At 40.4% G+C, this 22,792-nt stretch overlaps 1 protein-coding gene across 1 annotated transcript; it reads right to left on the reverse strand.

Annotated features, from left to right (window-relative positions):
* Positions 1-94: 94 nt before the first annotated feature.
* On the reverse strand, positions 95-22,192 carry castor1 (cytosolic arginine sensor for mTORC1 subunit 1). Its single transcript, XM_071483695.1, has 9 exons — positions 21,871-22,192; positions 15,644-15,714; positions 10,767-10,960; positions 10,035-10,170; positions 7,498-7,621; positions 6,830-6,946; positions 5,558-5,640; positions 5,068-5,162; positions 95-1,113 (listed from the first exon to the last, which is right to left on the reverse strand). Exons 1-9 carry the CDS (start codon positions 21,981-21,983, stop codon positions 1,042-1,044), a joined length of 1,005 nt encoding a protein of 334 aa, XP_071339796.1. The 5' UTR covers positions 21,984-22,192; the 3' UTR covers positions 95-1,041.
* Positions 22,193-22,792: the final 600 nt, after the last annotated feature.

Genomic DNA, 22,792 nt, shown 5'->3' on the forward strand with positions numbered 1-22,792 from the left:
GTTTGACTATTTGTTTGCAGTTGCACTTTGACCCTGAATTTATGCCTTAAGAATTTTAAAAATATCTCATGCCAAGAAGTCAACCAAGAGTAACTATTTTCAATATTCTTTATTGAATGAAGCAGCACAAATCTTACAAATGTTTACAGAATACTTTTACTTCAAATTGTACAAAATGTAGTTGTACCAAAGAAAACATCTAAGTGATATTAGCTAAACTAAAAATTTAATGTGCAAATAACAAAAAATAAGACATAGTGTTATTGACCTTGGTAACGCTATGGTTAAAAATTGCTGTCCTCTTAACGAAAACAAAACACTTACCAAACCTACCGTCGTGTTTGACTGCATCTGTAGTAGTTTTAATACATTAGACCTAACTGCACATTCTCCTCGAACCGAGCTGAGTGAACCCTGTTGTCAGAAAGTTGAAATCTCCGTTTTCTTTCGCAAGAAAACTATTGTAAGATCAACATTAACTTTACTGCCTTGCATTTCAACCTTCACGCTATCAGTTTCATAAAAAAAAAAGAAAATGCTATTCTTGCAAATGGCCTTTGATTAAAGGCTGTTTAGACACATGGCATTATGATATGAACATTGCTGGAAGACTTAGTTGTGTGGTTATAGCACTAGCGAAATGAATGTCGGTGTGCTCCGCTGTATGGAGCAAAATAATGTTATGAACAATTCAACTTCAGATCTCAAGTCCTGCATTAGAAAGAGAGTCTATCATATATGTTCATATATCTGGCTTTGTGCTTGTCGATTAGAATGTGCATGTGTGTGTGTGTCTGAATGTGTTTCGGGGTGATTGTGGATTTTGATGTGCATGTGCAAGCGTTGTGGGCCCCACAGACAAACTGCATGTGCACACCATAAAAGAAGTGCTCCTGGTGTTCATGGCAAGTTCGTAGAAGTTAATACTGCTGGCGATGCAGTGCTAGTCTAGGCACAGAGTTAGCCTCCTTTCTTGCTGGTCCGCCACCTCCGCCCACTGGGGCTGGATTTGGGGGGGGTCCTCAAATGGGGCCTCAGAAATCAGCTGGTGGCCGGTTCTTTTCTCTGATGCTGCAGCATGTCTGTCACACTCACTATGTCCTCCTCAGGGACCTGAAAAAAGAAAAGTCAAAGCAGTATTAGCTGATTTTCTCCTCTTCTTCTTTGCTTCTGTTTTGGTCTCCAACTCCTACGTTTGCCATCTATTTGCTAACTTTGGCGATTTACTGTCTGGTGTGACACTTTGAGACTTTTTTGTGATTAAGGACTAGAAAAATTGCTCTTTGTTAGAAATGAATGTGCGCTGTAAATCAAGCACACATACCATTTTGTCTTAATGGAACGAAATCTCCCACATTCACAGAGGAATCAGCAGGAATTTCCCTTAGATATTATTGAAGAAAAAATGATTCAAGTCACTGAAATAAGAGGCAGACGGTGACCTCCCATCATCCCAGATGCACATGTTCTTTCACATGTTCTAGTGACGTAGCTTTGTTCTGTTCCATGTTGGGAAATGTGCTCAACTATTTCTGATATTGCGAGTACTCATTCAAGAGCTTTCTAAATGATTTCCATCCTTTACATTCTTCCTCTTTACAAAATTTTGCTGTGCTGACTTTTTTGGCAAAATTACAGTTCACACAAAAAAAATAAAAGAGCACCTCAAAGTATATACTTCCAGTGGCGTCGAATAGATCTGAGCTATTGCAACAGAAAAAGATATAGTGTTTATCTTTAAATTTTTTAATCTATAGCGGCGGAGTTGGCTGCATTCACCAGGCAGCTTTGGTTGCAAAGAGTTCCTCAGAAGAGCGTAAGCGGAAGTTACTTTGCTGTCACAGCTTGTCTACTTTTAATCAATGGAAATTCCTTTAGTCTGTGATTGAAACTATATTCACTCAGGTGTACAAGGGTCTGGTAAATATAGAATTCTGTGACATGGACAAAGTGGAATGACCTTCTATTGACGTATGTTAAGCTCAATTACATGCTAGAAGGCATATAATAGCTACAAAAGTGTGTTACACTCATTTCCAAATCATTTAAACAGCTGCCTAAAAAAGCAGGAGGGTGAGAGTAGCTGAATGAATGTAAAATACCCAAAGACTTAGCAATCATGATGACGTAGACCTTTGTTCATCCTTCTTTTTACTCAGTATTTGGTGACTGGCCTGATTATAGAAGCCTGTTATCTTAGAGTAGAAGGTCATATGAATACTTTGCCTTTTGATAACAGGAGGGAGAGCAGACAGATACGGGTTTTATTATCAGACATATAATATAGTTCATCAATGTTGGACTAAGTGTTTTTATAGTTTACCCTATATAACCTAATGTGTTTTGGGAAAACCCTTCACACTTACCCACAGATGTTAAAGGGTACAGCATGGGAGAGCGCCATGTACAGTGCATTCAGAAAGTATTCAGACCCCTTTACTTTTTCAGTAATTTTATGTTGCAGCTTTATTCTAAAATCATCAATCAAAGTTATTTTTTGCAATTTTATTGAAAAGGAAAAACTGGCATATGTTTTCAGAACCTTTCCGATGACACTTGATCAGCTTTGAGATGTTTCTACATCTTGACTGGAGACCACCTGTGGTAAAGTCAGCTGACTGGACATGATTTGGTCTCACAGCTGACAATGCACCACATACATGTTGAAGTAAAATACTGTAGTTCATTATTCTTTAAAATAAAGATTCTGAATGAGAAGTGTGTGTGTGTTTTTTGAGAAAGATATAATGAGATGTTTAAGCTCCAACTGTACAATCAACAAGTTTTTTCTACGAACTGATGTTGCTGTGATACGGACAGATGTTTATCTCCTAGTTTGAAAGAGTATATCAGTAGTGCTGTGCCTGTATGTGTTGCCACACTGGCATAGATACCCATGATATTTGCTAAGTAGACAGAATAGGCAAAATCAATATATATCCTACATTTAAGAGTACCACTTTACAGTAAGACTACCCTTATAAAGGCTTAATAAATGGTTCATAATTAAATTATTAATTTGGTTTATTACACTTTATAAATAATAAATAATTATTCACAGGTTATAACACGGTTTTCATACACTGATGCAGGCTTACTGATGAGTTACTACCATTCATAAACAGGTAAATGGGAGCCTTACTGTAAAGTGTGAAAGCCATCATCATTTATTAACGAGCTACTAGTATTTATAACTGGTGAAAGGGAGCCTTATAGTAACTAATTAATAAATGGTGACGTGTTTCACACTTTACAATAAACTCCCTTTTGCCAGTTACAAATGTAAGTGACTCATTAGTAAATGGTCGTAAAAATGAGATTACAGTACAGATAAATATGGGCTCACTATTTGGCAAGCAACAGGTCACTGTTTCCCTTTTTATCATATATGTTATAACACCTTATAAATGATTAATAAAGTGTTAACAAGCTTATTAATTAAGTAGTTATAAACCATTCATAAATCCTTTATAAGGGTAGTCTTATTGTAAAGTGGTACCCATTTGAGCAATTAATAGTTTGATATTACAATGCTGACTAATCAAATAAATACAACTCAATGGGGAAATCACTTTCACCAAAAGTGTCTACATGATTTTATTTAGTGTTTTTTTGTGTACATTTCCTGTCCTGATAGTGGAGCCGACATGAGAATGGAAATTTCTAAACTTCTATCTTTGCTTTGTCATTGTGTTGAGTGTAGATTGATAAGGGACAATTTCAGCATAAGGCTGCAACATAACAAACACTGACAAAAGTAAAGGGGTCTGGGCATTTCCCGAATGCACTGTACAGTCAAGTCTACATCGATATTAAAAGGGCTAGGGTGAACTGAATCCACATAAACCACAGAGCGGTCTACAGAACCCAGATACAGTATTAGTGATCATTTGACATGAGAATCAGCTCTACTTTTTGCAGATGGCACAAATAACGCATCCATCATCCATCGTGGTAAAAAGATAGAAATGTCTGATTCAGTCGCTGACATTCTGCGATAAGTTTCTGCGTAACGGCAAACAAATGACCAAGATAAACTTTTCTGGGTAATTTTCAAGATAGTAGAGGTAACTGAAGTTGCTGACTAAGCTGACAGACACAGATACATTCAACTGTGTGGTGAATGGGAAAACTAAATCGACACTGAGATCAGGAAACTATGTAGCAACACACATGTGGTTTATTTTTTAATTTTCATATATGATACTTTCAGATGGTTATGCCAAGGGTTAGAGGTTTCTTACTGAAAATGATAATTATATCGGGCTACATAATAAAACTCTTATCCGTACCTAACAATATATAGAAAGAATTTGAGAAGAATTCTTCATAGATGAAGTCTTTACCTTTACCTATGACTCTTAAAATTGAAAACTTCATAGAGACATGTTTTTGGCAAAGTCAAAAATGCTTTATTTTTGAAATTTTTGATGCTTTTTTTGAGGTCAAGATATCAGGGTCATCATTTTACAACTGCTTTGGTACAAATTCATATCTGCATATACTCCTATCTGATTCATTTTCAAAACTAACTGGAGGCCATATAACATTTTTCTTTTTTTTCAAAATTATTCGTATTATACGCTGCCTTCATTTTAATCCCAACTACACACCTGTAAAGTTTCATGTCTGTATCTTGCAGATTGCGATGCTATCACAGTGCCAAAATCTCGTCACACACAGACAGACGTGAGCACCTGTCAGAGTGCCCGACACCACCTCTGTGGTAGTTCCCTCTGCAGTAGAAGTCTACAGGAAAACATTTTTTTCCATGACACACACAAACCCACAGACTCATCACAAGATGAAAAAAAAAATTATAGCTGCTAACAAGCTCACAACAGAAAAACACCCTCAAAATGATTTTTAATCACCTGCCTTAAGAAAAGCTTACAGGAATTCTGTTTATAGTGACGTCTGCTTGGTCTTTATCTGTTTCCATCTCCCACGTTAACAGCCCAACCTTCAGTCTTTAAATATCTGAGCTAAGTGTAATACATCCGTGACTCAAAAGTGTATTAAACAGTGGTGGTGGCCTAACTAATGACATGAAGATGTTGGACTCACCAGCGCATGGTCAAAACTGAAGGTGCTTATGTAATAGGCAGAGATGTCGCTGTCAGCGAGAGGCTGAGATATCTGGGCGACTATACCGCATTCATCTGAGAAACACAGAGAAAGCAGAGAAGAAATTCTGTGAAATTAGTATCACAATCACAGAAATTTAGCCATATGATAAAAAAAAAACACAATCTCATTCGAGATAGGCTGTTGCTTGTCTGTCTGTCTGTGTAGTCATTTAAAAGTCCCATTCACATATTTTAGCAAAAAACTACCCAACCCTTCAGATAGCTTCTACCTCAACTGACAAAAAAATAAACATTTCATTACACAATAAGGCTTAAAAAATGAAAATGAAGATGCTGGTACTGTAACTCACTGACAATTTCCTACATGCATGTCTATATAATGCCAGAAGCTGTTCCAGAAGCACTAAACTGTATGTAGAGGACAATACTAAAGAGTTATTAAGGTATTTAAAAGGAAGTGGCCTTACCAAAGCCCAGCGGCTGTCCCCCGATACGCACCATTCTCCACAGCTCCCCGGAGGAGCTGGTGAAGAGGAGATCAGCAGGAAACCTAGAGCACAAAAATAAAACACGGATGTCGATGAAGCAACCAAGTGCAAACCAAGCGACAAACCCACTGTGATGTCACCCATTGGTTTGTGAGCTGCTGTTTTGAAGCCTCACGTTTGTAATTTGGTCGTCCCCATCTTGGTTTTTTGAAACCAAAAGAAACCACATTTGGATGAGAAGGTGGAGCCGAGGAGGAGTGAGGGGTGGATCTGACCTGCTCTGTGCTCTATCCTGATCGTCAGGCAGGTCGCCGTGTGTGGTACAGTCTGTCAATCACACAGTAGCCATGCCCTAATGCATACTCTGCTTTATCGTCTATTCTCCTCTAAATGGGACCATCATTTTAAAAATGAACATCATGTTATATTGAAGAAGACTTGAAACTAGCGACTGAGACTCATTAGGAAAACACTGAGTAAATAAATCAAGTGAGGAGCAGGGCCATTTCCCCATAGATTTCAATACAATCAGACTTCTTTTTGCATCCACTGGAGTCGACCCCTGATGGTCGTTAGATAGAATGCAGGTTTAAGGCTCTTCAGCATTCACTTCACTTTTCAGACCATAAGTCTACGTCCATTTTTATACACAGTTTATGGTGCAAACATTCACAAAGCGGACAGGGGAGTACCCTCTTACAGCAACCTCCAGATAAAGCTTCTAAATACAGACACTGCAACAGCTGCAAAGCGGTGAGCCAGAAAACAGGGCAACAATGAAGTAAGCTGTTGTTTAATATATAACTGAAGTATTTCAGTGGTGAAAGCACAATGTGCAACTCTTTGGCCTCTTTGACTTAGAGCTGATCACTTCAGCAATTGTACACTTGACCAATACGATGTCTTGTTAATGGCCAGATAGGCTTGTTGGTTTCACAAATATTACTGTCTTATTGTTAGTCAGGGTCTGATATTTTTCTGACAGAACACAGCCGTGCATTTGACTGAAAGGTCAGGCATTAAAAATGTTATTTGTCACAGCAGAGCTGTTGTGGTTTAAACAGAGTTGGGACTGAAGTAAACTGTACCTGACAGGTGTCTTTATTGACCCATAGCTGCTCTCAATCGTTCATTTGCTGTCAGTCTGGAAATAATTTCATTACAACTGTTGGATGCTGCTCATTTGTTTATGCTGCTCCACTGTTTGTGCCATTCCAGTGTTTTAATAAAGCACAAATTAAGAGTCCTCACTGTCTCTGAGCCTCCGTGTCCATCACCAGTGAGATGTAGCCATCGATGAGGGAGAAGGAGAAGAACTTGATGCAGTCCAAGTCCTGGCTGTGCGATGACTGCGTGTCCTCTTTAGGACTGCAGAGGAGGAAGCACATTCATCTGGTCAGCAGAATTCAGTTAATAATTACAGAGGTCTTTTATATTACAATAACACATGAAGTCATTCTCACATTAAAATAATTCTCAGGCCCAGGGCAAAAAAGGCAGGGAAGTTGGTTTGACTTCAACAGAATAAAAATTATGATGCATTTTTTTACTTTAAATTACATAAAATGCAAACTAGGCTTATGACATTTTTGCACTATTTTGGATCATATTTTGAGCATTCATTATAATCACTTGTGTTAAGGATGTGTGCCCAAAAACCCAAGTAAGCAATTTTAAATTTTACACTTATTGTGATTTATGTGAACTTCTTATCATGTTTCTACCTCACAGAGCTTCTGAACTGTAACTTACTGGAACAAAATTATTTAAATAACTGTAAAACAGTTACTTATGAGCGTATCTGCTGTCGTGATTAATGTGTGACATCAAGCCAGTGGGCTGATGCCGGCTTTGAATCATGTGCTGCCACCTTGTGTTTTAGACAGGTACTACAGCAGTGTGAGCGAACAACCTCCCACCTGCTGGAATAGAAGAGCACGTCGATGAGCGTGGTGGCGATGGACGGCAGCGTGTCCGGGTCCAGAGACATGACGCAGAACTGGTTCTGGGGGATCAGCACCGGGTGAACTGTAGGTTGCATGGCTGGAAGAACAAGGACAGTGCTGGGTTATAAGAACGGCTTTTCATGTTAAACATTTAATGGTGGCAGAACTGTACAAATACTTGAAAACATATTTTTTCTTCCATATTTCTATTGAATGAAATAACTGAGACATTTCTGAAAATGTAATTTCACTAGAAATGATTCAGTTCAGGTGGAGAGCCCCCTATTCTCTGCCATTCTTTCTGCATTTCTGTCCGTGATGACAACAACAACAACAACAACAACAACAACAACAACAACAACAACAACAACAACAACAACAACAACAACAACAGATAGCTTGTACTGGTTTCATTAATAGTTTACAGTAAAATGAGAAGTTTGAAAGTGCAACAGCACCTCTGTCCTTTTTTGAAGTGACTCTGCTCTCACATGTTTTAGGCAGCAGTGGATCTCCTGGCATTTTAACTCACTAAACATTTTTACATATTAAGTTCTACTGAAGCGCATTTAATGGTTAAATTGGGTTATAAACCCAAACACAGCTCAGAAATGGAGTTCCTTTTTTCACAGGTGCTGACCGGCAGCAATTGACATCCTTGTTTCCTGATTTAATTCATCCTCGGTCCTTTAACTGAGCTTCAGTTGATAGTCTCAAAACGTGAAACATAACCGTTGGGTGACACATTTCTAAAGTAGTCTGACAAATCTGTCGACCTAAAAAGACACAAACCATTTTTCTTCAGTTGTGACCTAAAGCTGACATCTCAGAGATGCAAACGACGCGTGTTCTGCTCATATCGTACAGCACGCTCTGTACTGAACACGGCTATGAAACAGAACTTCCTGTAATGGATAATGTGATTCATTGTAGTTCAAAGGTGCCTTTATGACTGAAAACCAGTGAGGGCCCAGCCTGTGGGCATTGTTTTGTTATATAATAGTCTAAACTGCAACGTTTGTTTCAGTCAAACGGGGCTTTGTTCAGCACAACAGGTGTCCTTGAATAACAGGTTCCTCTTGCTATAAATACATATGTCACTTATCTTACACTCGTTGCTGTAACTTTGTGTGCTTTTCTCCTTTGTACATTTTTTTTGAATATTCAAAGTAATATAATCAAAATGTAATTCTATTTCATGAAAGTAGATTTTGGAGACTGTAAAGACTCCCTGCTGAGTTTTGGATGTTGTGCATGGGTGGCACGAGGCCATTCTGCAGACCAACCGGTGGCAGTGACACACCAAGACACGCTGCAATGTACAGCAAGGACAGGGAAGAAGACGGCGAGCCACTAAACATGGAAGCAACACAATGTTGGATTTAAATACTTTTAAAAAATCTTTGCAAATGTTCCATGAGGAAGGGAACGCACTTGAAACATTTATTAGACCTCAAGAATATTCACGACGTGTTTTATTAGTAACACTGGATGTTAACCTAACTTTTGACTCCACAGCACATCTTTAAGGTTGTTTTTTGTCTTATGAGGCCATACAAAAAAATCCACTCCTCCTCTCTGAACTGGAGAGCAACTCACTGGTAGAACATATGCAGATTGATATGTTTATGGTCTGGTTGCCTCATTAGCCCTGTCTAACTATCTAAAGGCCTTTTCACACAGATTATGCAACAATGTAGGCTTCAAATAACCTGGTGCACTTTTTCTTCACCTACTGCAACATTGTGGCAGCACTGCTGGAAAACAATAACCATGAAGAAGAACAGTGTTCTCAGTACTCACACAGTGATGCTTATGTCTACAGCTCGGTGACAGTGAATGAGCTGCAGAGTCCTGCTGCCTATTTTACTCTCTGAAAACATTCAAGCTGCACAGCTGATCATATACTGTTGACTTTGCAGCTTTTTGATGGATTTTGATCCTGTGTGCAGTTGGCAGGAAGTGAATTTGAAAAGCGGGACTTGGCTGATGTCCTTTAATGGGACAGATTAGTTTGTGCTGTGAATGTAGACTGAAGTTAAAACACAGCTCCCTGGTATGAGAGGAGCGGCTCTTACAACCTACACCTCTGATGCAGAAATTATGGTAAATAAATGTGAAATGTGTTACACTGCTGTCCAAAGAAGGCAGCATCACTTGTGAATCTAACAGCGTCACGCTGTACTGACATACTAAACATGACCTTGCAGCTGCTGTATCCGTTAATGTGACGGCCTTACATTCAAATCTGGGCTTTGTAGAGCTGCAGAAATGTTATTCTGACCTAGTAACCGTTCTTTCTTTGTGAGCAATATTTCCATTCTTCTACTTGAGCGGTGATGGATTGTTCGCTCTCATATCTGACCTGTCACTTCCTATGTGATGAGCAACCCTCTTCACACTTTGTGCAAACAAACCTGAAGGTGGTGCTAGAGGAACTAATAACTTCATCCTCTGAGCTGAGCCTGAGCAGTGAGTGAAACCATACGAAACAGGACTGCAACCTCTACCTTCTTTGCCGTTCTTCTGGAGGCCGCTGGAAACATCCTGGCAATGCACAGGGATCGACTCTCCTCCCACCTCCTTGTAGATGTTGAACTCCTCCTCCAGAGTGCTGACGACTACAGACAGGTCTTTCTCTCTCACCTGCACGATATGGATGAGAAACATAAATATAGATGGAAATACGTTTTAGAGTGTTGTGAAATATATGTATATATATATATATATATATATATATATATATATATATATATATATATATTTATCTCCATACAAGGCCAATATTAATCATGTCCGTATGGGGTCCAAGCCGTCTCGCTTTAAGTGAATACTTGAGCTCAACCAGCAATTTACTTGCTGACACAAACGTCTGTCTCGGTGTTATCTATTTTTGCCCACTTAACACTTTCATATGTAATACATCAACCAACGTTTTAGTGCTCTCAGCTCTGTCTGGAATTAATTTCTTACTTGTAAAACTGTTGAGTGGACAAAATGCAGACCGCGTAGCTTCTTTTGTCTGGCAGAGCTCAGTAGGTGAAAGGCTTCATTTTAAGATGCGAGTTCAGAAGTTTTTATATTATTAATATTTAAATTGCTCCAGATGTGTCTGAATTATACAGCAGTGAAGATTTAAAGTGCCTCTTTCATTTTAACAAGAATCTTGTGATTAGATTGGAGTGGAATAGAGTGGAGCAAAAGCTAAATATGTAAAAAAGACAAATGTAGACAGGTCCCACCAGGATAAAGTCGGTCTGGTAAGTGGAGAGCATGAAGACCGAGACGTGCTGCTGGGCCAGGGGGGCTATGACCGACTTGGCGATCTTGGTCACGCCGACAGCCTGCGAGCTGCTGGAGGCGTTGCCGTTGGAGACCACATTGAGCGGCAGCCAGATGGAGCCTTCTACCTGGAGGTGCTCTGAGGGCTGGAGCTCTGAGTGGGAATGGGAAAGAAGGGAGAGGATTGTCAGTGAGTCTGTGGACATATGTAGAGTATGCATGCATTTATGCTAAAGTATTTTTGTGAACATGCAGAGTTAGCAGTGATTTGGTAATATGCAGGTCAAAGAAAATTAACAAACAGGCTAAATGTATGTTTTTATCAACCTACATCACTATTTCAGCATCTCAGTGTACAGCAGGTCAGCAGATGCTGTTTTAAAGGGCAGAGGTCAGTTTAATTATGAGAGAAAGTACTAGTCAACCTGAAAAATTAGCTGCATAATGTTTTGCTCTGGATGGGGCTTTCTGAAGTCTGAGAAAATCATTTAATGTCAGGCTTATGTTTGACAGAATGTGCATTATACACTGGTGGCATTGAGTTTGAAGGTAATACTTTAACAGGCAGAGAAGGTCTGATGAAATATGCAACTGGGATGCACTGCCAGAAATGTAGGATGCAGTGTTTTTGGAGTCTGACCCATAGTAGGGACTAAAAAAAAAAAAAAAAAAAGTCAGGATATCTATCTATATAGGCCGAGCCAGGCCGCCACCAATTCTGACAATCTCTCTTTTAATCTGTCTCCTGCAAGTCCTCTGTCTTTGTGTAAGTCCAACACTGAAACGCTTGAGTATCCCTTCAACTTAGAGGCCAAGATGTCGTTTGACTTTCAAATCACCAAATCTGTGTTTACTGAGGGAATTGATTCCATCTCCATTATGCTACCACAAAAGAAATGAGTTTAATCCCAAAAAAAACAAAAAAAAAACAAATAGATATTCCCACGAGGAGGAGCTTGTTTCACAGGCACAAAACTTCCCGAACCGTGTGACTGACACTGTATGTTGAGTACATTTCAACATATTTCTTTGAAATCACCACTGCAGACACTGCTAGTAACAGCTCTACATGACATGTGAGTCTAAAAAGCCAAACAAGAAAACAGAGCTCAAATAGTCCGTGACATAACTTCAGTTTCATCTACGATCAAATAAAAAAATCTGTAAAATTATTCATTCACGTGTTGCGTGACAGTGCATGGTGGACACAGCCATATTGCACCAGTGAAGAGGAACAGCAGTAACAAGCTTAAACCAAACCACCAGGGATGTGACAGATGTACTGTACGTAATCCACGGCGGGGAGTCACACCACAAACATTTCGAGAAGCAATTACAACAGTGATTAATAGTAGCAAGCTCAAGTAAAACCTCATCACAACTTTACATTACTGTGATATATTTTTATATTAGTGAAGATGTAAACAGTGAGGCAGCTTCCTGTTGTTTGCTGCTCAGTCTAACGTACACACACTTCCTCTCCCCCCCTCACCTCCTCTCTCTTCCTTCACCACGGAGACCTAACGCCCCTGCTATTTATACCGCCAAGCTATACAAGTAAAAACTATGCTCAGGAGAAGCCACCAGCACCCACACCGCCACAAGATGCTTCGCCGTAAAGTGTGACCCGATACCAGTGCGCTAATTGTGCCCTGACAAGCACATCCTTGTAGGCGGTGAGGAAGGGTCAAAGTTCAAATGGGGTGATCCCTCACGTGTGGCTGTAACATCCTGAGTCTCTGAGCCAAAATGGAACAGCAGGATATTTCACTCTTCGTGCTACAATAAGACCAAAGTTGAGGCAGCTACCTGGGAAACAGGTGTCTATCCAGGAGGTAAACAAGGAGTTGGGAGAAACAGATGCTGGGTTGATGACTTAGAGAGATGTGCACCCTAACCTTTTATCACATAATTACATGTTTATAAGAATAATGCTTTAATACCAAGCTCTTCGAACACTGTTACAACTCTTAAAACAGATCAAATGTCTGAACATTGAGTCGGAGGGTTAAGCTTTCCTCACATGTTTGAGGTGCATCTTCATTCAGCGTTTCAGAAACCTTCACAAATTTCTTCAGGGTTTCATTACCATTCAGCTAACTAAAAACATTACCAAATTGTGTGTCTGCCCCCTGCAGTGAATACCCCATTTTCTTTTTTATTTACTCCCCTTCAAAGGGCCAGTGTTCTGGTTGGCATAATTTATCACAGACAGCCCCTTGTGGCTTCGCTCCACCAGCTTTCACCTCTTAAAATAGGCACTCAGTTAGAAGGAGAGCGATGGGGACAGAGAGAGAAACAGAGCACCCAGAGGCGATATATGCCTTTAACAGCTAGGTCTGTGTAAAAGGACAAGACAAAACTGGCTCGACGGTGAGTGGATGGCACAAGAACATGTACACTGAAAGTTATAGTGATCACTCTGTCCCGGGAGTGTAGTCTAGAGGCCAAACACTGATAGAGGACTTAACTAACAAACATTTCAACAACTGGTAGATGTATGTTTGATCTTGATGATTGGTGCAACAATTGTCCAACAAGTGCATAAAAACAAAACCTATTACAAGTGACTGACAGCCCAAAGTAATGTTTTAAAAAACTCAAAAACATGAAAACATTCCAATCAAAATTAATTGATCGAGTAGTTCAAATCTAGACTGAACTACTACTACTCTAACAACTGTTCTAAATAATCTCTTTACTCTTAACTACGATAACAGAATGCTCTTATGAGCGTATCATTTGTCATCTTATTGTCTACCTGGTTGTGTATCTGAATGCATGTCTAAATGCATTTAAATCTACATCTGCAGTGTTTATATGAATACAAATCTTTATGTATATCTAAATCACTGCAGTCTGTGTGAATGAAAGTTTGTATCTCTGCTACCAATAATTCTCTTTGTTATTTATCTTATTGTTTTCTGTCCTCAGGTCTCACTTGTAAGATCTTGATCTGAATGTAACCTCCTGATTAAATAAAGTAAATAAATAAACTAAAAAATGTAACTGATCAGCCATCAAGCCCAACGCCGGCACCCTGAAAAAGCAATTTTTGCACAATAACTTCTGGTGTTTTTGCTGATGTGTCTGCAAACATGCACCCAAGTCCCTACAAATTGCTTAATGAGGGTTAAGAACTTCTTGAACTTTATTTCCCAAAAAAGCTGCACTTGACCTTATTGTATGTCAGAAGCACCAAATAGTAGCAGCTGCTAAACTGCACACCCAGCACTCTTATTATCCACCAGCCTTCCCTGTGTTTGATGCTTTATACCAAAGGGATGAAAGAGGTAACAGGTCTATCAACTGTGACTCCAGCCTTCTTTGTACATAACTTCCCACCAGTGAAAACACCCTATACTGGAAGTTGGAAGTAGAGCAAATCTACAGTCTGTATTTAAAAAAAAACAAAACATGAAAAGCTCTTCTTTGCTCTAGCTCGACTTGATTTCAGCTCACAAGACTTATTTTTTCTTGTACAGCTTTTTCCCTACATTTTATGGTTGTCTACACCCATCCTACCACATGAGGTCTGTGAGGGGAACAAGGAAGGAAGGAAGTAACATTGGAGTGGTAAAACAACAGAATGTTGTGGCCCAATTCAAAACTTCTTACTGGATTTGACCATGTTTTGAGAATGTAGCATGTTCATACAGGCAAAGCTGTGTTGTTGGACCCTGGAGGAGGCAATCACAACTGATAAATGTTAGAACAAACTGTGCAATGCCAAGTCCCCTTTTCGTCTCCATTAAGATTACAGAAAACAAAAAAACAATGTACTGAATCTTTGGAAAAAATTTCCCCATCTGTTTGTTAAAAGAACACTCCAGTTATTTGGTATTGTACTTCAGTACCGTACCAGTACCAGTGCACTTGTAGTCCATATTAGTCCCTATAAAATTGCTGGATCCTGCAGTTTCCATAATGTAAATCCATTGCGTCTTTTCTAGATCTTCCCTGTCTGGTAATATGCATGTCTTTTATACTCAACACCCCAGTTTGGAACACAGGGTTTCCACTGGCAAATAAAGTCTCCAAACCCATACTGAGAAAACCCTGACGACATCCCGACAGTTTCACTTTTAGACATGACAAAGCTCCTGCAGAAACACAAAAGAACTGTTTTCAAAGGCTAAATAATACTCCTCATTACTAGTAAACTGATCTTGAAGTGTAGAATTGGCAGAGTTCCACTTAGAGGAGCTATTTTTACGTTTTTGTGACTGCTACATGGCAAATGTTAGCATTAACAGCCATTAACTTACCAGTATAGAACACACATTGAGAGTTCAGCAACAAACTCCTTTCGTTTACCTGCCAAGAGCTGTCTCCAGTGGTGGAAGTCAATGGCAATGTTAACTCTTGCTTTGCTTCTATTTCTATCACTGCTTTTCTTCTACTGAAGTCAGCATGCTGACCGGCTGGCCCCTGCCTGGTTGGCCTGGTCTCGCCGCTGTAGCGTCCAGGCTGCCCTGAAGAAGTCGTGCTGCATATTATAACCTCTGGGATTGTAAATACAACGATGGCTGTGAGTTCTCACTAAGCAACCATCACCTTCCCCTCCCGCTCCCGGCAAAAAACGTGTTGGGCAGCAGAGAAAACGTACATAAAGCCTGTTTAAAGTTTCCAAGTCTGGTTTACATCACTGCATGTATTGCATCATTTTCTGCTAGTACAAAACATTACGTTTCTTGTATTCTAGCTGCCAAATACTATACTATATAGATTAGTATTCTGTGTATACTTTCTAGTATCAGTATTTAGTATACAAATGGGACAAGAGTGGTCAGGAGTGTGGAAGAACAAAAGATGTGCATGCACAAGAGTATTTTACCTTTGAATCCTTCCTCATCAAGGACAACTGTGTAGTTCTCTGGTGTCTCTGTCAGACTGAAAAACTTGCATCTGAAACAGGGAAGGAAGTACAGATGAAGAGAGGCGTACCACCGGAAGTTGAGAAAACATGAAGGCAGGCGACAAGGAGGAGAGAGGAGGGAGAAAAAGAGTGGAAGAACAGTGTTATTCATTTGCAACCAACAAAAGGAGGTTCAGAGCTTCATTATAACAGTTAGCAGGAGTCAAGTAGGTGGGGTTCTCTGAAATGTGCACAGGGTTCAGGACTGGTTGTAACTCAATTAGCGCAGGCTCAAGCTCAGCGTTATGCCGGCATCGCTGTTTCATCTACACCAGCTGGTGGGTAACACACCAAGCTTGAGCGCTACGTCAGTTATCAACTGCTGCATTCAAGGAAAGACTGAGCATCACTATTCTAGATGTGACAAAGTGCGAGTTCAGAATTTATGGGATAGTATATATATGCATCTGCCGTGAAAATCACGTTTATAACTTGATGTGTCTGCTCCAGGATCACTGATATCTGCATTTTGCAAACGTTAAGTCATCCAACTATGAAAGCTTCTTCTATCTTGTTCTAAAAAAGAAGCCACTTGGGTTAAATATTTGAAAAGAAAATACAGTTTTTCCAGCTGACACAGTCCACTGGGGTTAAAAATTTACAAAGATATAAAAAAGCTGGACGGTATGAATTGTTGTTATTTAGAGACTGCTCTCTACAGAACAGGACCTTTAAAGTCCTCGACACAGTTAACTTAATGTTTTCTCTCAAGTTTGGTATTTGTGTCTTCTTTGGGCTTAGGGTCAAAAGCATTTGCGTTCAAAGGCTGTTGCTTGGTCTGGCCACAGTGTTCAGTTCTTTTGAATGTTGTCTTTGTGAAATGTTGAAAAGCAGGGTAGCAGGCCCCAGGACTGGCCCTGCAGCCTCTTGTTCAGCTTGGACATTCATGGTGACTTTGACAAGACAAACTTGTGTACAATCATCACTGGCCAGTCCAGACCTATGCATTTTAATTCGGGCTTTTGCTTTTGGAGTGCGGCTCGAGCTGCATATTGCTGTTCAAACAAACCTAGCTGGATCCAAATCCAACAGGCATTCTGTTTTTTATGTGCGAACCCGAGCCAAGCCCAGCGCATTTGGTGTAAGCTGAAGCAATGAGTTTGTATTACCCTGTCATGCAGCTGTTGTTACCATGGTCACAGCTTGCCTATTTACCCTGCTTATACGTGTAGGCATCCTGTAAATGTGCCCAACTAGCCCAATGTGACTGACCCCGAACATCCTTTTGGTCCTGCCCCGGGTTGCGTATCTGCCCTTTTTTTTTTTTTTAGAAAAGACTTCACACCAGGGTCGAGACTCCTTACAAGATTATAATAGTTAGTGGAGTCAGTGGATTTAAGGGCTCAAAATGGGAGGAGTTATTTCAGGAGCCCAATGTTCTTGAAGCCCTTCTTACTTAAGTCATAGACAATGTTAGGAGACTGGAGCACTTCCAAGACTTGGATGGGCGTAAAATAAAATTCTCCTGGTTTAATCATTAGTATAAAAGACAAGCTAATGCTTTAGAACATATTTGGTTCTTCGATAAAACTCAAACATACAAGCGAGTCTACATAAAAACTTCAGGAGAAGAGTCAAGTACGACTTCAAAGGAGCACTGGGATAAGAAACACTAAATCATTGAGTTTGAAATTCTCTCACATGTTGCTAATGCCAAGCTGAAGCTAAAGATTACACATTATAGAAATCTGATAGAACGCTTAGCAGTTTAAACAGACTCACTTTCAGACTCTGGATTAATGTTTAATTAATTCTGCACCTCTGGTACCAATTGGATCAAATTACTTCTTATGCAAACAAGACAAATTGTAAGGCTATCAACTCCTGGATTAAAAAGTTCTTTCCTCTCTCATGCCAAGTTTGTAATTTAGGTAGACGGGGTTAGTGTTACATAATATCACAGTGAGTACTGCTTCAAAAACAAACGTGTGACTTTTCTTTGGCTATACGTCTAAGCAAGGAGCACAAAAAAAGGACAAAATTGAAGCTTTCTGAGAGGATGTCCATTAACACAAGTAGACAGAAAACACAAAATACCACCTGTGTAATGGCTTGAAGCGACCAAAGGAAAGCATTCGCCCTTAACAATATTGTTAGTAAGGCTTTTAACTTTTGCCAGAGAGATGCTATTAGCAATTTCTGAATGGGTGACCTCTCTTTTTTTTCTTTGAATCGCTGAAAAGGAAGTGCAACATATTCCTGTTTTCTTAAAAACGTCTCATTGGAAATACACCTTCCCCTTCCTCTGCTTATCAGTCAGCTGAGTCTATTACAGTAGAGGCCTGAGTGAGACCGCTAAACTCCTGACTCAGCAAAAACTAATCCCTAGCATGGGATGGGACAATCACGCCACAGAGACACAAAGAGAGGGAACACTGTATTACTAACTACCAGCTGTGCAGGCAGGCTCAGCCAGCCCATTGTGTTATAATACCCCCCTCATTTCCTGTTGACCCTTCACCTTCCCCAGCTCGCAGTTTCCTGCAGGTAGTGTGTGCCAAAGCATCCATCCTGTAAGTGGAAAAGATCGAGTGTGGCGCTTTATCATGTGGTGTGGTTTTAAAAAAAGACAGCGAAGGCTCCTATTATTACACCTGCAGGGCAGCCAAACCTCAGCTACGTGTTGGTGCGCTGTCAAACAACCGTAGGGAAATCCATCTACGATTACTCTGCTTGCTTGGTTTCCTGTTCGTGAAGTACAGATAGCACTTATAGATAAGCTTTGTAACAGAATGCTTACAAGCATACTGGAAATTTCATTTTGTTTTTATATTGACTATAAAATCTTCTTTGTTACTCTCACAGTCTAAGGAACACTGCATTTACCTACTATCAGTACATCCCATGGGCTTCTTATGAAATCAAGAGGAAGAGAAAATTTGATATCTCTTGTTGCAGAAATGAAAAATCTTCCTATCTCCACCCAAAAAAATGAATCTGCTCAACAAGAGTAAGATTTTGTTATGTTTCACTTAGGAGAATAAATGCATGCAGAGATTTGATGAAAATCACACACAAGCTTTCTGCCCTCACTGTTCCACATACCCTTGTCTCCACATCAACACATAAAGGGAAAACCAGATAAGTAGAGGACAAATACAGCCCTAAGGAAAGACTGCATCTAATGAGTAGTTTAAGTTCACTATGTACAACAAATTGTCATATCTAATAATTGATTATCATATAATTTATCAGTTAATCACTAAAGATTTGTGAGTTTTGGATTTTCTAATTCGACTTGTATCTCCGTAACTTGCATCTTTTTGGACTCTTGGTGAATTAGAAGCCGTGTCTTTGGGCTGTGGGAACTTGCGATGGGTGTTTTTCATTATTTTCATAGACTCAATGATTGAAGTGAACACATTTGTACAGCACTCTGTAACAGTGACACATACCCTGTGCAATCACTGGTGGTAATGAGTTTGAAAAACAAGCTCCTTCTATTCAAGCATGAAGGAACATGAAGAGGAGGAGACAGAAAATAAACCAAAGGAAGCCACAGGTAGCCAGGGAGCGGTCGAGTGGGGAAGATGAAAACCAAGCACACAAGAGTCTGGACTTTGATCCTGCAGCACAAAACAACGAGTGGTAGTGGTGGTGAGGGAGTGAAGGGGCTGGCGGAGGTGGGGTGTCTGCAACTGATGCTCCAGCTGAGGAAACATGATAAGAGCGGAGCAAACTGATGTTGTTGGGTGAGCCTTGAGCTATCTCAGGCCCATCATCAAGTGGACCCTCACAGCTTCCTACAAACTGACCCCTAGCGTTCTCATGGCCTCCACTTTTTTTTTTTTTTTTTTTTTAGAACAATGGGGAAGGTTTTTTTTTTTTTTAATTGAAATCATTGCTTGTTATTCGAGGGTGGGGGAGAAATGGGGAGGGTAGTCTTGTGTAAAAAAGGGGGAACGAGAGCCCCAACCTTGACAGATCCCTAAGCAGACAAGTGGAAAACTCCCCACTGGGTTTCTGGTTCAGCTCAGGCATTGTTCCAAGCCATGCTCTCGTTAGTGAGCTGCCAAAGAGAAGAAAGGAGGACTGTGTGGAGCCTGCAGGGCTGAACCCACAGTACAGCAAAACTCATATTGGGCTGATAGTGGGATTTAATTATTACCACACCCGTAAACTCCAAACAACAACTCAGGACACAACTACTAACTGCTTGCATTGGTTCACATATTTGTTACCTGTCGTGGGAGGATTCACTCACGTCCTCGGGTATTTAATAGAATCTAAATATAAATGGCTGATACACTTTTGACTTTTCTTATATCTTTACACTGCAGATGACCTATAGTCTGAACAACATAGGTGACCTTCACAGATTAACAGTGTAGCTGATAGTACACATGCTGTGCCCCCATAAGTAAGAGGTTCTCCGTTCTAAGAAAGGCAAAGATGATCCTCTGACTAGTTTCATCTGTTGCACCACAGATTCCTTAATGCTTCAGCTGTGTTTGATGATGTTGGAGGAAAATCTACCAAGTAACAATGTAGGATAACCCTGTTCTCCTGGAAGCAACCACCTCTTTAGAACTCTGCTCAGGACTGCTTTCAAATCACTTTGCATGGGGAGTTGTTCTCTAATGAATGGCAGGGGCCTAAAAGAGGGAGATGGCAAAAACCAACCGAGGCAATCAGGCTTGTTTTTGCTCCATAATTGTCTTGAGTTCAACTCAGTCTTCTCCATCAAAGAAAAAAAAAAACCTCCTCAGAAAAAGAACAGGCAAAACGAAGAAAGACACATCCACACCGCAGTTTGATGACATAACTCAAAAGCATGCACAACAACACACTGTCAAACAGAGAAGCCTGCTAATTCAAGGAAGTGCAGCCTGCATGCTTTTTTTCTGGTTCATTCTGGGCTGAGTCTACTTTCAAATGAAAATGGGGGCTCAGACTTTTGAAATAAATTACTGGCTGTAAATCAGGACGCAGTTCTTGGTCATTAAGTATAACTCATTATGAACCTGTTGGCCTTTGCTTTAGAAACACCAAAGCATTACAGTAGTGCTGTGTATTATGCACAGATACTAGTTATTTCCTTACTATATAAGTTTATAAGGTGGCACAAGTTGTCATGACATGGTGTGTCTAGTATGGACATGTCAAGGCCTACTGTGTTGCCCAATACTCTGACACAAATGAGTGCTGATGGAGGCGGCTAGGCATGAAAAGAAGTGAAGCTTTGGACAAACAAATATATGAGATTTAAATCTGATTTCCCTATATCAGGTGACAACATATTAATGAGAAGTGCCTTCCAGGATTACGATCCCATCATGCAGGCAAGGGCTAGTCCCCATTATTAAAAGAGCTGTTCTGTAGACACAGGATGCTTAGGATAAGGAAATCCTTCAGGACAGAATGATATCTGGACTTCAGACATCACACGGCACAGATGCAATGAGGAGGGAAATCTTCCCTGACATTTGCTTACACCTTCTTTCTAACTTGACATGAGAGCTGGAGCTGAGCCACTGCCTGGCCTACATTGTGGGCAACTTGAAGACAGATGTTGAGCTCTTCTTCTGGCCATGCATATGTGGGGCAGCCAGAGCAATAAACAATTACATAACAATGAAAGGATATCCAGGGATTAAGTGAACACTGGCACCAATGCCAACATTAGCTCCGGACAACTTGCAAACTGGATGTTGGTTTTGGGTGGAGGAGGTCAAGGGTCAGGTCTGTGCTGGAGAGACAGGATCTCACCAAAATATAGTGGAGGAGCACTGCATGCTTCTTAAGACGTTTGGTCAGTGCTGGCCCCATGCTCAGTAGAGACTGCATGCATTGAAAGGCATCCATGCATGCATTTTACAGAGTTACAAAATAAATGCGCATTAGCATATGTGAATCCTGACTTAACTAAACTGCAGTAGGTTTTTCTGCAAACACCAGCTCGTTATCGTCACTGTAGGAATACACTCTTCAGGACTTTTATATTACATCCGTCCTAAACTAGTGTAATTCCCCAAAGTTACATGCATTGCAGTGTATCATTCACGGAGGCAGAGAAGGGCATGCACAGGCAAATAATGGCTCGGCCACCCAATGAATGAAGAGGCGCTGTATGTGAGCTCATATATCCGTGTTGGATTACCAGGCTGATTCACACCGATGACATACACTCACATCAGTCTCCTTACCGTGTCCTGTTCCGGAGAAATATCAGTTTTATCAGAGGGTGTGTGAAATTCTCCAGCCCACTCTTGGATATGCTGGTGACCCGTAGCCTGTGGTCCAGTATGTGCAAGTCCATATTCTCGATTGCGATCTCTCTCTCTCTGTGTGTGTGTGTGTGTGTGTGTGTGTGTGGAGAAAACGCCTGCCTAGCTGGGCGATCTCATTCAAACGTTATATACGGACGCGGATGATGAGCATTACCGACGAATGAGACCACCTCGTCCCGCTGCGCTCGTCTCACAGGGAGAAAAACAGCCGAAGCGACCCGACTCCTGCCCCGCTGAACTACTGTATATTCAAATACAAGGGGCAGCCCCAGACATGACACGCCCCCTTCCTCTTAAAGCTACAGCTTTGTGATTTTTAAATGAATGACCCGCACATTTGGGGGGGGGGGGGGGGGGGGGGGGGGGGTTGTTATGATAGGTTTGTGGCCTAAAGCATTAAACCCCATTTTCTTATTTCCAACAGCTGTTTTTCCATCTCACTACCAGTTTATGGGTCCTCTCCCCAAAACTAATGCTCTTGTGGCTGTGAGTGTCATAGCAGCAGATTGTTAGTGATGGTTCTGAAAAGAAGCATTAAAATTAAAGATGTACTTTTCAGGTGCCCACATAATTTTAACCATATAGTGACAAATGAACATGTTGGAGTAATTGTTATTTTATGTATTTTGACTGACATGTACTTATTCTACACTTTCCAAACAACACTTTTTAAATGTGTTTTAATGGGTGTCCTACCCCTTTTTCTCTTGTCCACTTATACCTGGTATTTCTGTTATCAACTCAACCACTTTTTAGTCATTTTAAATGGCTGTAATGGCTCTTGTTCTCTACATTAAGTGCATTTTCTTAACAGATAGATTTTTCTTACTATAATTTC

The sequence above is a fragment of the Trachinotus anak genome, unplaced genomic scaffold (genome assembly GCF_046630095.1).
Source record: "Trachinotus anak isolate AG129_WGS33_773 ecotype Australia unplaced genomic scaffold, CSIRO_AGI_Tana_v1 ptg000008l, whole genome shotgun sequence".
Taxonomy (NCBI): Eukaryota; Metazoa; Chordata; class Actinopteri; order Carangiformes; family Carangidae; genus Trachinotus; species Trachinotus anak.

What these genes read in the sequence shown, in the direction of transcription:
- castor1 (XM_071483695.1), bottom strand. Translation starts at nt 21,983, where the DNA reads ATGGACTTGCACATACTGGACCACAGGCTACGGGTCACCAGCATATCC. An exon ending in GACACGGAGGCTCAGAGACA is followed by an intron (nt 5,641 to 6,829) that starts GTGAGGACTCTT and finishes TTTGTGCTCTAG; the next exon opens with GTTTCCTGCTGATCTCCTCT. An exon ending in GGGACAGCCGCTGGGCTTTG is followed by an intron (nt 5,163 to 5,557) that starts GTAAGGCCACTT and finishes TGTGTTTCTCAG; the next exon opens with ATGAATGCGGTATAGTCGCC.